At 37.5% G+C, this 13,446-nt stretch overlaps 1 protein-coding gene across 1 annotated transcript in view; it reads left to right on the top strand.

Moving 5' to 3' along the window:
* Positions 1 to 13,446, top strand: part of LOC124167631 (nephrin-like) — an 847,280-nt gene that overhangs the window by 717,691 nt on the left and 116,143 nt on the right. The window contains exon 5 of the mRNA XM_046545611.1: positions 8,781 to 8,993. Within this exon, the coding sequence (XP_046401567.1) occupies positions 8,781 to 8,993 (213 nt within the window). The remainder of the gene's footprint in view (positions 1 to 8,780; positions 8,994 to 13,446) is intronic.

Below are 13,446 nucleotides of genomic sequence, written 5' to 3'. Positions count from 1 at the left end.
AGAAACTGTTAATAATCTACTCGTATTCGCGCCAGAAACATTTTCATCAGTATAAATCGTGAATAGTGGCATGGGCTTGCACAATCAGACATGTATACGCACCACAGCGCATTTAAAATTATGTACTGAAATGATGAGAACAGCTCAAACACATACGAGAGTGAACCATTATTAAATAATAAAATAACACTTGTTCTCATTCCGCGTAAGCATTAGCTCCATATCATGAGGAAATTAGAGCTAATTGTGCAATTACGAGCCCGCTACGTGATAACTGACTTTGATACGCAGCACTTGACAACATATAAAAGAGGGAATATACAGTTTATAGCTATTAACTAATTAAGCAACCGTAACTTATCATTAATAGGTACTTTTAAAAGAAAAGACCTCACTCAAAATTGAGTAAAGAAGTATTATTTACTTTGGGAGTGAATATTCCACGGCATTGTATATGTTTCTCTATGGTAACTGAAGTTGCAGTTGGCCGCTGAAGTAGGTTTGTGTCGGAGATTCTGATTCGTTCCTCGCATCCGCAGAGCTACCAACATAAGAAACTGAAGTAATCGTTCGCAATCCGTCAAACATCTCACGACACAGGCTTACAGGATCGCTTGAACGTCTTTCACGGTGAGAGGCGTGAGAACTCCACTGTGGTTCGAACCACGCGAAGCACAGGTATGACATTTACAGAATCGAGCTGCAGGTTTCTAGCCGAATAAGAAAATTTGTGGATAATGTTTCAATGGAACACTCTTTCATCGTCCGTAGAGCAGGAATGAACTGCAGGCCTTCCTTCAAGCGCTTATACATATATCCGCTTAATCTGGGGGTATTATTGTTTCCTTCTTTTTACGGTTTATACCGTCGGAGTTTCTTTTTCTCGGTCGGAGTTCTTGGAGTTTTGAATAACCAGGTGGATCCACAAGTTATTTCGTTCACTAAAGAATAACCCCACTCTATAAACAAAAACATTGAACTTGGCAATTAATCCAATGGTATTGTACGCAAAGCCTACCTATACAGACATAATTAGTAGGAGTAGGCAATTTGGATAGTAACGTAAGAAAAATGACGAGAATAATGTATGGAATTCAATTCTACACCAAAATTAGGGATGAATTTAACACATTCAGATGAGATATCGCAGAATTTATTTGTATTACAAAATTAGAGAGTTGAATTTTCCACCGATGACAAAAATGCAAAACAATATGACAATAATCTATGGAAAAGTGATAACTATTTCACATAATCACAAATACTAATACGTTTCAATAGCGATAGCTAAAACCAATTTGGAAAATAATCCATAAAAGAGGAAAAATTACCACGAAAATCTAGGATAATTTTATAATCCATTACTGAAACTTTAAAATGAGAAAAGAGAAATTTTGAAAAATACCGTAAGGAACAGATAATCATACCGCTACAGTAGCCAAACAGCAACAAATGGAATACCAAGCTGGGATTAATGAAACAATAGCCACGAACCTGGAGCCGACATAGTAGCTATTAGAACAGAATTAATAAAAGAGTAACTACAGAACTAAAGCCTGCAGATTAGGCCCTATTAGAATATGGAACTGCCAGTGAAAAAAGCACACGAATACATTCGCACCTTCTATTATGACACTGATGACGATAAAACCGGGTCGTTACTTTTTGCAAGCTTTTATTTATTCTCTTGATTCAGTGAGGAAAACTGACGTTTTTTCATAAATATAATTAAGAGTGTTATGCTAACGGCGCAGTGAAATTAACTCGAGCGGAGAAGGAAAACAGAGGCACGAATAAAACACCGCCAGGTGTTTTCATTCAACGCATTGAACACGGTGGTGCAGTTTTGAAAAGCGTGGCGTGTTTGGAAGGATGGAACGGAATTTTGCTGCACTGTGAACGGTCGGGGTGTGGGGTTTGGTCATACGTCTTGAAACTTTTCCAGGGCGTGGGATGAGGCTCGAACACGTGTTGATTGAACAGGTAGATGACGAACCGAACGGTGCTCTTGTATAAAATACCAATTAGACTCAATGCTGCACGCGAGTACTTCCTATGCACATTCGCAAGATCACTCGGCCTCCCAGCTGGTGTTTATTTATTTTTTTCCCTCAACTCCTGGGTTACCAACGCGACCGTGGGGATTTTTAAATGAAAAGGATATAATTTAACCTCTCGACCGGCTTCTCCGCATTAACATGGGGGAAATGCAGGCACACTCTCCGAGTGCGAGTGAGTGAGTGGGACAAGTATGATATTCACGTGCGCTATGACATATATCAGACCACTCGCGATGCCTACGATGCGGCCACACACGGCACGGAACGGTGGTGTTTCACCCTCTTCAAACACGTGCAGCGCTCTATTCTATATACCTACCACGCACCAGCTGCCGCACACGCGTCTTTACTCGAACATATTTTCCATTCACCTCGGGTCAACGCGAACGTGAATATATTTTGCTACGCAAGATGCGCGTGACGAGTCCATCGAGCATAATTAACGGAAGTCCATTAGCAAAGGGTGGGCTACGGTATTGTGTAACACAGTGCCTGCTGTCACAGAAAGCTACACATTTCATCATTTTTTAGCTCGCTAACGCATTCTTTCCCAACAGATACCTATCATTTGGCACTGTTTTGTGCTGATATATGGTGCAGCGACGTACTGTGGAGGTAAACGAGCACATATTATGCTGAACCTTGAAATTGATAACACGCACTTTTTTCCTCGTACACAACTGATACCAACACCGATGCATTTATATTTATAAATCAACTTTCCCCTGGGATTTCATTGAAGTCAAACTAGAAATACATTTATTTCCCCATTCCTATATGGAAAGGGATTCAAGTTATATGCTCGGGATTTTTAAATTGTTGGAGTCACTGTTCACCACTAATTGAGAAAACGCAAGCCTATGTTGTTCTCCCAACTTTACTATAGCACTTACGAAAAGGGGTTGTAATTACTTCAAAAGAGATTTGCTTCTGTGATAACAATGCTTAGATTGCAGCTTCAGGTGACCTATTCACAGGATATTTTTTGGGGTTAGATTACAAATTTTTACCGTATAAATTGAAAATAAATAATTTGATTAAAACTTTTTACACCGATAAAAAACCGCAACGCAGTAGATAATAGCAGGATGAAAAAGGTCACCAGTTTATTAACTGCAGAAGAGACCTTTAGATAAGGTATTCTGAGAAAAAAATTAATTCTCCATTAAAAAACGCAACGTACCATGATGTTTTAGCTGAAAATACCGAGAACTACATTTTTAATGATGATTCGTATGCTAAAATAATATCACGGGCACTAATAATATAATTCATTGCAGCGCCGTTTCCACAAATTACTATGCATTAATTAGGTACACCTTTCCTAAGATTAAATAATGCTAAATACTATTTCAGTAGCTCTAGCAACAATTTTATCGGACTTTTACCTCTCAATCGCGATATTCATGTGAAAAATATGTGAATGTCAAAAATACCTTTGCATAAATAAATATTGTCGGAAACGCAAAGCTGATATATGGAATATGCGGAAAATGAATTAACAAAATTACGAAAAAAGGAAAAATTAATAATTTTTAAACCGTTTGTTTACTATTTACGTAGACTAATCCCCCCAAATCTACCTCGTCGGCATAAATGTTCATATTTTAGAACTTTTCCTCTCTCAAAACCCTTAGAAGAAATATAAATGCGAAAATAATACTCGTCGGCCATCAAAATTATCGAAAAAATATTTTAAAAATTGGAGGGGGGTATCCTCTGAAAATGGCGGGTGATGGAGAAAAACGGATGTCACATGCGGACTCAAGAGGTCATTTTACACAAGAATCAACAGGAATGGTATCGGAGCTCGAGAAAAAATGTTTTTTGCCGTCCAGTGTATTCAATTCCTCATTTTTAAATTATACTTGGAAATACTTGGCAGCTACGAAAAAAAATGTCGTCAATCGACTTCAAAAAGGTATTAGGCATCGTGAAAATATCTATCCATAAAGTACGAGAAGTTCCTAACGATAAATACAGAAGTGCAGGATCGTGTCAAGGAACTAGGTTACGAAGTAATGATAATGGGTAAATTCTTAGCTGAAAAATAAAAATTTCCCGACATTCCCAAATATCAAACATATAATTCTTTAAGATACTGCAAGAATAAATAGACATTAATATTTGCTATCTAAAACCTTATGATGTGGGCATATAATGACAAAAATGCGGGTCATTTAAAACATTTCGGTATTTTTATTATTATTGAAAACTAAAATCTCAATTTATTTATTTAAAATTGACAAAATAAAACTCTGAAATACATTAGGAAACAATGAAAACTTTCATTTTTTTCTCCAAAATTTTGCCTGTGGCTACTAATAAAGTCGCAGAATGCAATGTTAAAAGCTTAGTTTTTTTAGAAGGGACAAATTTTAGCTTCCTTTTTTCCACTAACATAAGTTGAGCATCCAGGGATATATTTTTTTACAAATAAGATTTTCAATTCTTCCTACCGAGCATGCTGAGTGCATCGCGAGTTAGCGCAAAATTAGCTAACGAGAAATTGTCGTCAGACTTATGTTCCGTGATCCATTGTAGGGATAAAGAGATTCTTCTCCGACAGTTATAAGGTGACGAATGGAAAAATGTTGTTATAGGATACTCCAATAATGCACATATTGCACGCAAAGGTCTTGTGAAGGCAGCAAGAATCAGCGACAGCATGTTCTGGCAAGAAAATTATACGGCTACAAACCAACAGATCGATTACACTCAGGTATATTTTGTATGCAATTAGATGGCGCTCTCATTAATCCAATGTTATTTCATTGAAATTTCGCATAACAAGTGTTTCCATTGTCTTCATGGTTCTAATCATCATGCATTAAAATCGCTCGAAAATACTTCAATATGATATAGTCTCCAATAAATTTGATGTGTTTTTATGTAAAGTTGTAGAATACCATAACAATATCGAATCTCATGCAACAAAGAACCAACGACACCTTTTTTCAAGTTTTCATTTGAAAAACTCTGGTGAGTTGTCAATAAGACATTAAAGTCAAACTTTCACTATAGCCTAGTAAAAAAATATCTGCGCTGACTTAGTTAAAAAGGCTTATGGGCTTTATCCATGAGAAAAATAAAATCTGATGGAATAAATTGACCCGTATGGCATGGATAAAGTTACGCAGGACCTAATTCAGGCATGAATATCAACAGGAGACGCATATCAATGGAACAATCAAAAACTTGAACTATGATTCCCGTTATTTCAGAATGCTAACCTATTTTATATTCTTTCATCTTCTCATTTCAACGATACTTGGTATTCCTATTTCGTCATCACTATTCCTTTAATATTTTTCGAATTTTAAAGCGATATTTACGGCAAGGTCATCACATACACAGCTTTCGATTTGATAAATTGAAAATTCTCGTGAAGAATGGGAACTTCCCCTACACGAGAGCAATATAAACCTCCAATTTTTAACCGAACTCTGGTGACAGAGATAGAGAAAGAAGTCGGGCAATATTTAGACAACAAAAGAGGATAGGCAAGCGGTATGACCGTTACCTCAATACGGAATATTGGAGCAAGCATTCGAATCCAATGCGTTCCACGTGGAGAACTTTTCATATCCATTTGAAGTAGTGGGGCGATTTAATTCACACGCGGAACAACATGAGGGCTTCACTCATATGTGCGGAATTTAGAATATTGAATTAATGGGTGGAGTTGAAATTACTGGGGGTACACATCGGCAGCATTAACGTAATGACGGTACCAATTTTATGATTAGAAAACCTCCATGCTTCCATCACATCGCCCCCTCCCCCCTCCCTTAATTAAGCGATGCTTTCCGCTTGGGTTCAGTGCGGCCTTTGTGATTAAACGTCGGGCTGTGCGGTGTAAGAGTAATAAACCTTATTCCGAAGGGACTTCATTTTAAAGAGTATCACTGCAGTTTGTTCAACCGTAGAACGCTAATTCGACGCACGTTGAGGCTGTAAACTGGAATAAAAAAAGGTAGTAAAACATTGCCTCGCAATTAGCAATGTCCTGCAGGCTAAATCCATACGATTTTAGAAGAGTGTTTGGCTACATTGCATTGGATGCACAAGCTTATCTACATCCCCTTGCAGGCTTGGGGAATTGGGTAAAATTTACAGCGTGTCATTTTCTTCAATTAATCAAACTGTAAAAAAATCGAAACTTGAAGCTTGTAAGAGGTGGAAGGGCTCCATATTAGCAATGAAAAACACTTCGATACTTTCAAAATTTATTTCAACTGCATTTTACCGGGGAAAGAGGAGACTGGATGCCTATGAAATTTGTGAGATTACTATATAAGGAAACCTTGTGAACGACATAACGTATCCTAACCCATACCCAAGATATTACTCATCATCCTCCCAAAACCCTCACCCCCACAAACCGAATGACAAACTTTGTTTCCCCATCCTTATTCCCCTCTCGACTTTACCAATCGCAACTCCAAAAACCCCCTCTAATAACCACCATAGAAAAACCTGACCCCACCATATTATTTTGCATTTGTGTACTTGATAATGGCGTGACAGCCGAAAACGGTAGTAATTATTAAATAAATCGTGGAAGTAACGAATTGTTTTTCAGCGCTATTCATTGAGAATTATCGAGGCTACAAGGGAGGCCCAAAATTTCGTACATCTTCAATTATTTACGTGATTGAGAAGAGGATTTTAGGATTCATATTGATGTAGTAGAGTTCATTTCAAATATATTTGTGACTGAGAGGCAGGCCTAATTTTTTTGGGGGGGCGAGGGCGGAGTGCGCGTGACTTCCTGAAAATCAACCATAATGCGATAGGCGGAGCCTAGCCTTTGGTAATTTCAGTCGCTTTCAGACCTTCATGGTGTACAATTCGTAAGAAAGTTACCTGCGCTTCCAATTGGGAAGAGGGCTTTTGAGACATTCTTTCGTTTACATTCCTGACAAAGTCTTTTGAGAAAAACTGAAAACGCCCACCTCTCTCTCCCTATCCCAAACGCTTCGTGTCGCAGGTCCCACCTCCTGCCGCGACGTCGTCCGATACATTCTGAGCTTGCACGACTGGGCCAGTCGCCATGATATTTGGAAAGGATAAAAGATGAGAAAAAACATCTTTAAAATTGACACGGGAACATGATAATAGAACCTCACTATAATTCCATGTCTGACAAATATGATATGTTAAGAGAAATATTTTAACAAACGGATTGGTATAGGTATTCATTTTTTCCCCGAACAATGAAGAACTTCAGTAATAAATTTTAGGCTAAATTTCCTTGGAGCATATCCTTTTTAGTTGTAAACGACTAATGTCACAACACCCATGGCCACACGCCTAATGATGCGGCTTGTGGGGTGTTATGTAGACGTAGATAAAATAAAAAACAATCTTTGTAATGAATCAATGAGTACTGGATGAGTTGATAAATTAATTAAAATTCAATACATTTCTATGCTTTTACCCACCCTTTATTCGTAAACCTGGACCACAAGAGTAATAGTTTTAGCTAATCATCATTCATATTCAAGGCATATTCCCATTCCATCATCAGACACATTCCACTCTATACGACACATACCGTAGTATAATTAGGCAGTCTTCCATTTCTATGTTAATAACGATGCTTGAATGATGCATGGAGCTCAGTACTTCGTGAATTGTGGGCTGCCCCATTGACTAAATGACTACAGTAGTCTACGCCTCACGCTGAAATACACGCCAAGCATGCGCCAGGCATTTGAGGCCAGTGAGTACCCACTAGCCTACCAAGGTCGCAATAACTTTGCTCCAAAAGCACATGGAAAGCAGTTTATAGCTTCAATTCCACACACCAAAAGCTACTTTACGCACTGTGGGCACAGGTTGCAGCCAATACGGTCACCAATTTCCTTACTGTCACCAAAAATGAAACGGCTTCTTCTTTGAGCAGTTGTTTTGAAAGATAATTGTTTTTTTTAACTGCCTTTAAATATTCTGATGCTCAGTTATAAAGCATTTCATTGGAGAGAATGCTCCTCATTCACAAAATTTTATTCCAAGATAAAGACCAAAAATCAAATTTCAACTCCGAATCCCGTAACAGTATGCAATGCAGCCTTTTTCATGTCAACCACCCTCAATGCAGTCCTACCCTCAGGAATAAAAGCCTCTAAATTTTCTGATAGTCAGCAGGAAAGATTCAATCCGAGACATTCCAAAATTATTTTTATATCCTTCCCGAAAACATTCTAACATCAAGAATATTTCCATTAAAATCAGGAGGTCCTGAAAATTATAAAGTTTCAGGCTGCAAACATTAGATGGCATTAGTTTTGATCGCGCAAGATTAGAAAAAACTCTCCAAGAATCACCTCACGGATGTCAGAATATTTCCTTCCATATTTAAGAAAACCTTTTTTCGGTGATGGCGAATTGACAGCCCAGCAATTCAATATGGAATCATAAACAAGCATTGTCATATTCCGCACACTATATATCAATAACTCTACCGGTTTTGACCTTATATGGTCATTATCAACAGGTGGCAGATATCAGAATAGGTTCTGTTACCTCACCATAATGACCTGAAAAAGTCAAAACTGTTTGAATGTTTAGCAAATACAGCGAGAGATATTAAAAAGTTTACTTTGGATTCCATTATGTCACAATTCCACAAAGTAAATTCGCGAACCATACTTCATTAAAACATGTTCTGCTACCGATAACTAACTGCACACCTGTCTTTCTTCCACTTCGCAGGCAAGCCGCCACCTACGGTGTCGTGGTTCATCGGAGACGCACTTGTGGATGGGGTGGCAGTGGACGACGGTCGTCCGCCCGGAGGGGTGTCCGTCAACCGCCTGGAGGTGAAGGACGTCCGCAGGCGTCATCTGGACGCCATCTTGAGGTGCCAGGCCTCCAACACCAAGCTGGCACAGCCGGCGGAGAAATCCGTCAGGTTGGACATACTGCGTGAGTATCCCTTCTTGTCGCCGGAGAACATCGTACACAGTATCCAGTGAACTGCCACCAAACGGTGCAAATAAACCATGTAATTTCCATCCTAAATGATTTATTTACGTAAAAAATACATAGGTACTTATATTTAAAAATAATTCTTCATACTCCTCGATGGGGTATTGACCACAAATACAACCCAGGCTAGTAAAAGCACAGTGTTTAAGACACAATATAAAAGATACAACTTTTCGGTAGCACTACCTCCTTCCTCATAGTTAGGAAGAAGAGCGTCTAGCTCCTAATACTGAGGAAGGTGTTCAATATCACCGAAAAAATGTATCATTTTTATTGTGTCTTTGGTACTTTGTCTTTCCCAACCTGGATTATAATTTGTGGTATATTTCTGAAAATGTATTCATATAAAAATATTAAGTAATTACGAAGTACTAAGTAGAGTGAGGGAAAAGAGAGGGTTTCTAAAATCCTTAAAGAGAAGACGCGACAACTTAGTTGGCCATGCTAAGAGACATGATGGCCTGATGAAAACAATCATAGAAGGAATGTTGGAAGGGAAAAAGGGCAAAGGACGCCCCAAATTAGTTATATGGGACAGGTTATAAAGGACGTAAAAGAGACAAATTAGGTCACTATGAAAAGAGTAGCGGATAGGACAGAGGAATGGAGATCTGCGTCAAACCAATTCCAGTATTGTAAACTCATGACGACAATGATAAAAATATGTGCTAAAAATACCAAACACCGTGGTGATTATCGATTATATTCTGACAAACGAAAGTAAGAGGCGCATCAAAACAGCAACGCTAATGAGGTCGCTAAAGCAAACCCGAAATAGCGATTCATTGGTAGTAGAATCGTATCAGGGAAGGTAATAATAAGTTGCGATGAGAATAATGTACATTTTTAGCCATTCCCTAGCAACTCCAAAAGAATAAAATGCAAAATGACATTTCAAATGACTTTCCATGAATCAGTGACAAAAAAGGTTCTTCAGCTTATTAAAACAACTTGTCTGTTTCCACACTATTTTATTTTTACCGACCATGGTTTCGGTAGATTGTGCCATTGTCAAGGTACAAGCTGCTGGTGGCACAAGCTGCCGAAACCATGGTCGGTAAAAATAAAATAGTGTGGAAACAGACAAGTTGTTTTAATAAGTTGAATATCATAGATTTCCACCGCATCACGCCGACCACTGTATCTTTCATATAAAGTTTCTCGCTACTTTAATGGTTAAGGGTAAGCGTTTAACATACATAAAGGCTTGTATTGGAAAAAGGATGGATCACAAAAGTAAACGAAAAAGAGCAACGCTAGAACAATTAACCAAGGCGGACGAAAAAATCGATTCTTCCCTAGGAACCCTGGCCCAATTAAAGAAAAATTGTGGAATTGGGCCAAGATAAAGCTAAAACAATTTGAGACCTCTAGGTGATCACCTGACCTTCGCTCAGTGACTATTCTGGCGAGGGAGAGTCATAATTGACGATTTTAATATTTAATGGTCATTCCCTATAGATATTGTTAAGTTACTGCCCTCTAGAACAATAATTTCGTGCATTTCAACGTTGCTGTCACAATTTGGCCATAAAATGCCAATTATAAGATTATGCCTGCGAAGGCCGGCCTCGGTGGCGGCGGGGTAAAGTCCTCGCCTGCCAACCCGAAGGTTGCGAGTTCGAGTCCCACCTGGGTAAATTATCCAGGGCATGGATGTTTGTGATTGCTAAATGTTATCAACCCCGATGTAAAGGCCGAACAGTGCTGTTTTCGGTGGTGTGTGAAAAAAAAATATTCCAACGCCCACGCAGCGCGGCGGAGAGAGGAGCGACAGGCTGCTCGTGTCCCTTCCCCGCTCGCCTCTCCCAACGCTACTACTGTCCTACTATGTACACGGAAAAGAAGAAGCTGAGAAGCAGTGTCCAGCTCTTTATGAGAAAGATAATAATTTTTTCATTAAGTTTCTTTAAATATTTCCTGTTATAACTATTTATCATTTATTTGAATAGAATGCTCCTTGAAAAAAAACCTTATTTCAAAATAAATATCAAACATCAACCAACACTAACGCAGCAGAAAGGAATGCTTCCCTTTTCATATCAACCCATCCTTCATATCATCCAGCTCACAGTAATAAGCCTATGTCTTTTCCGAAAGTAAACTGGAAAGATTTTACAACAAATAAAAATTCCAAGATTCAAAAAATTACTAAAATTTGAGCTGACTGGTGAGAAAAACATTACTTTGAATATTATTTATCTATCCGCGAAAAAACATTGAAGATATTCAACTACAACGAAATACTAAACAGTGCATTGTGCACATCATAAAATCACAAAAAGTCACTACCAATTGTACTCCAGGTTTTCTCTTCGTAATATCCCAGTAGAATAAAAATCAAGATAAAACCAGCAGCAGGTGGAAATTAAACTTGAATGAGTAGTTTATCACTTTGTATCTATAATGTGTATACCCAAAGGCTAAGACGCCTACTCTAAAACCATAAAATATAATGGTGAATTAATGGTGGTTCAGAGACAAAACTTTCCACTTTACGGTCGATTCTAAACCACAATATTCGTTAAGCCTATTCCGGTTCTTCTCTATTTCTTCCCCGCACAAAAATTAATGTGCATGCATAGCCAGCGAAATAACACTATAATTTCGAACTATTTTTAACCTTATATCGCCATAATTTTCTTATATTCATAAATAACCACTTAACACGTAAGGTTCGAAAATAAACTTTGAGACTTCAGAATACTTAATTTTAAAACAATTTAGCAGACTTAATTTTATCCAAGAAATTACGTTCGTCATAATATCCCAAAAAACTTTAATTTTTAACCCCAATTAATTTAATCTGAATAGATTACATTTCACAAGGCTACAGCATGCGGCACTATATATTCTGGCACTATTAGGATTCATCATACTACCACTTGGAAGGATGAAGAGTGATCTTACATTTATGGACAATTTGCAAGGACATAATCCAGAGACCTAAATTTTCAATGAAAATAAGATCAAAACCCTTTAAAAAGGAATTGCGAAAAATTGCTGAAACAATGGGATTTCTCTCGGAAAAATAACAGTTACTTAAGAGTATGTTTAGATGATGCTATGGAAACAAAACACTAAAGAAACACATCCTTCGCATATAAACAGTAAGAAAATGCCATACATTCGAACAAGCTACTACCACGTGATTTTAATACCAGCTTTAGTTTAAATAAACTTAATTGGGCCAAATTTCCCAAAAGAGTACCTTTCTGGAAGCTTTTTACTCAAATTAAACTCATTAGGACGATTTTTAACTGATTCAGCTCTTTGGATAACACAATTAAATAAAGCCTAGCAACAAAAACAACTAAGCAACTAAATTTTAGCGCGTCAATTTTTCTCAGCACAAACAGAGAGCCAAAATTGATGTCATAAAAGAAGATAGGGATGAAAATTTCCTATTAAAATTCAGTGTAAATACACGTTATGACGTATTAGTTGAAAGCGCTTGGAATTTCGGTCACGTTCAGCATTTTTATGGCTAGTTTCCACACATTTACAGCCGCATACACAGGAACGACGCGACGCCTAGGTTCAAGCCCTTTGGGAGTAATATCCGCAATCTTTATGCCTAGAGACATATATTTATTCAAGCTTAATCGGAAAAAAACAGAACCACCTCAGCAACATGGGGGTCAATTCCATTCGGAGACGTTACGTACGATTACGTGAGGTACAAGATAAATAAGGAGGAAGAAATGCTAAAATTAATAAACGATTTCTTTATCATCACCACCATTTTTATAGTAATTCATTCAGTCTTGCAGTAGGGGTCAGGAAAATTAATTGGATAATATTTGCCGACGCTTCGATAAAATTGATGGTAAACACGATATCTTATTAGCCTTGCAAAAATCGTTAAACAAAGTGCAAATAAGGCGTTAAATTCTTGTCTTTTCTTTTTCATTTATATAAAATATCATTTTTTTAATATTTTACTTTATTATTGTAAAAAACATTGTAAAAATAGATCATGCCTTCATGTATTAATTGTAACCGTTATTCATATCCCTGATGAATATGTACAGAAAATATCGAAATTAGAAGACAATATAAATGAACAAATATCAAAACGTCTGCAGACATTTTTGCATTTCATTGCCCTGCCCTATACTCCTAGGCTATATTAATTGCTATTAAAATTTAAGAGTGACAGAAGAAGGTTATGAGTTAGGTAGAAGCAAGAAAATAAGTGTATCAAGGAAAATGATTGGGTGATTCGAAGAAAATGTTTCTGAGAGAGCTTCACTGACTAAAGACCAGGCATCGAATACCGAAATTTTACTATACGCTGACGGGTTATAGCCATTATTAACTAATTATAATGAAAAACATAACAATACAGTCTGAACATCATTAAACCACTTAAATATATTCCAAATGC

This window comes from Ischnura elegans, chromosome 11 (genome assembly GCF_921293095.1).
Source record: "Ischnura elegans chromosome 11, ioIscEleg1.1, whole genome shotgun sequence".
Classification (NCBI taxonomy): Eukaryota; Metazoa; Arthropoda; class Insecta; order Odonata; family Coenagrionidae; genus Ischnura; species Ischnura elegans.
Note: the sequence above shows the minus strand (reverse complement) of the source record. Positions and strands in the feature narration are given on the sequence as shown.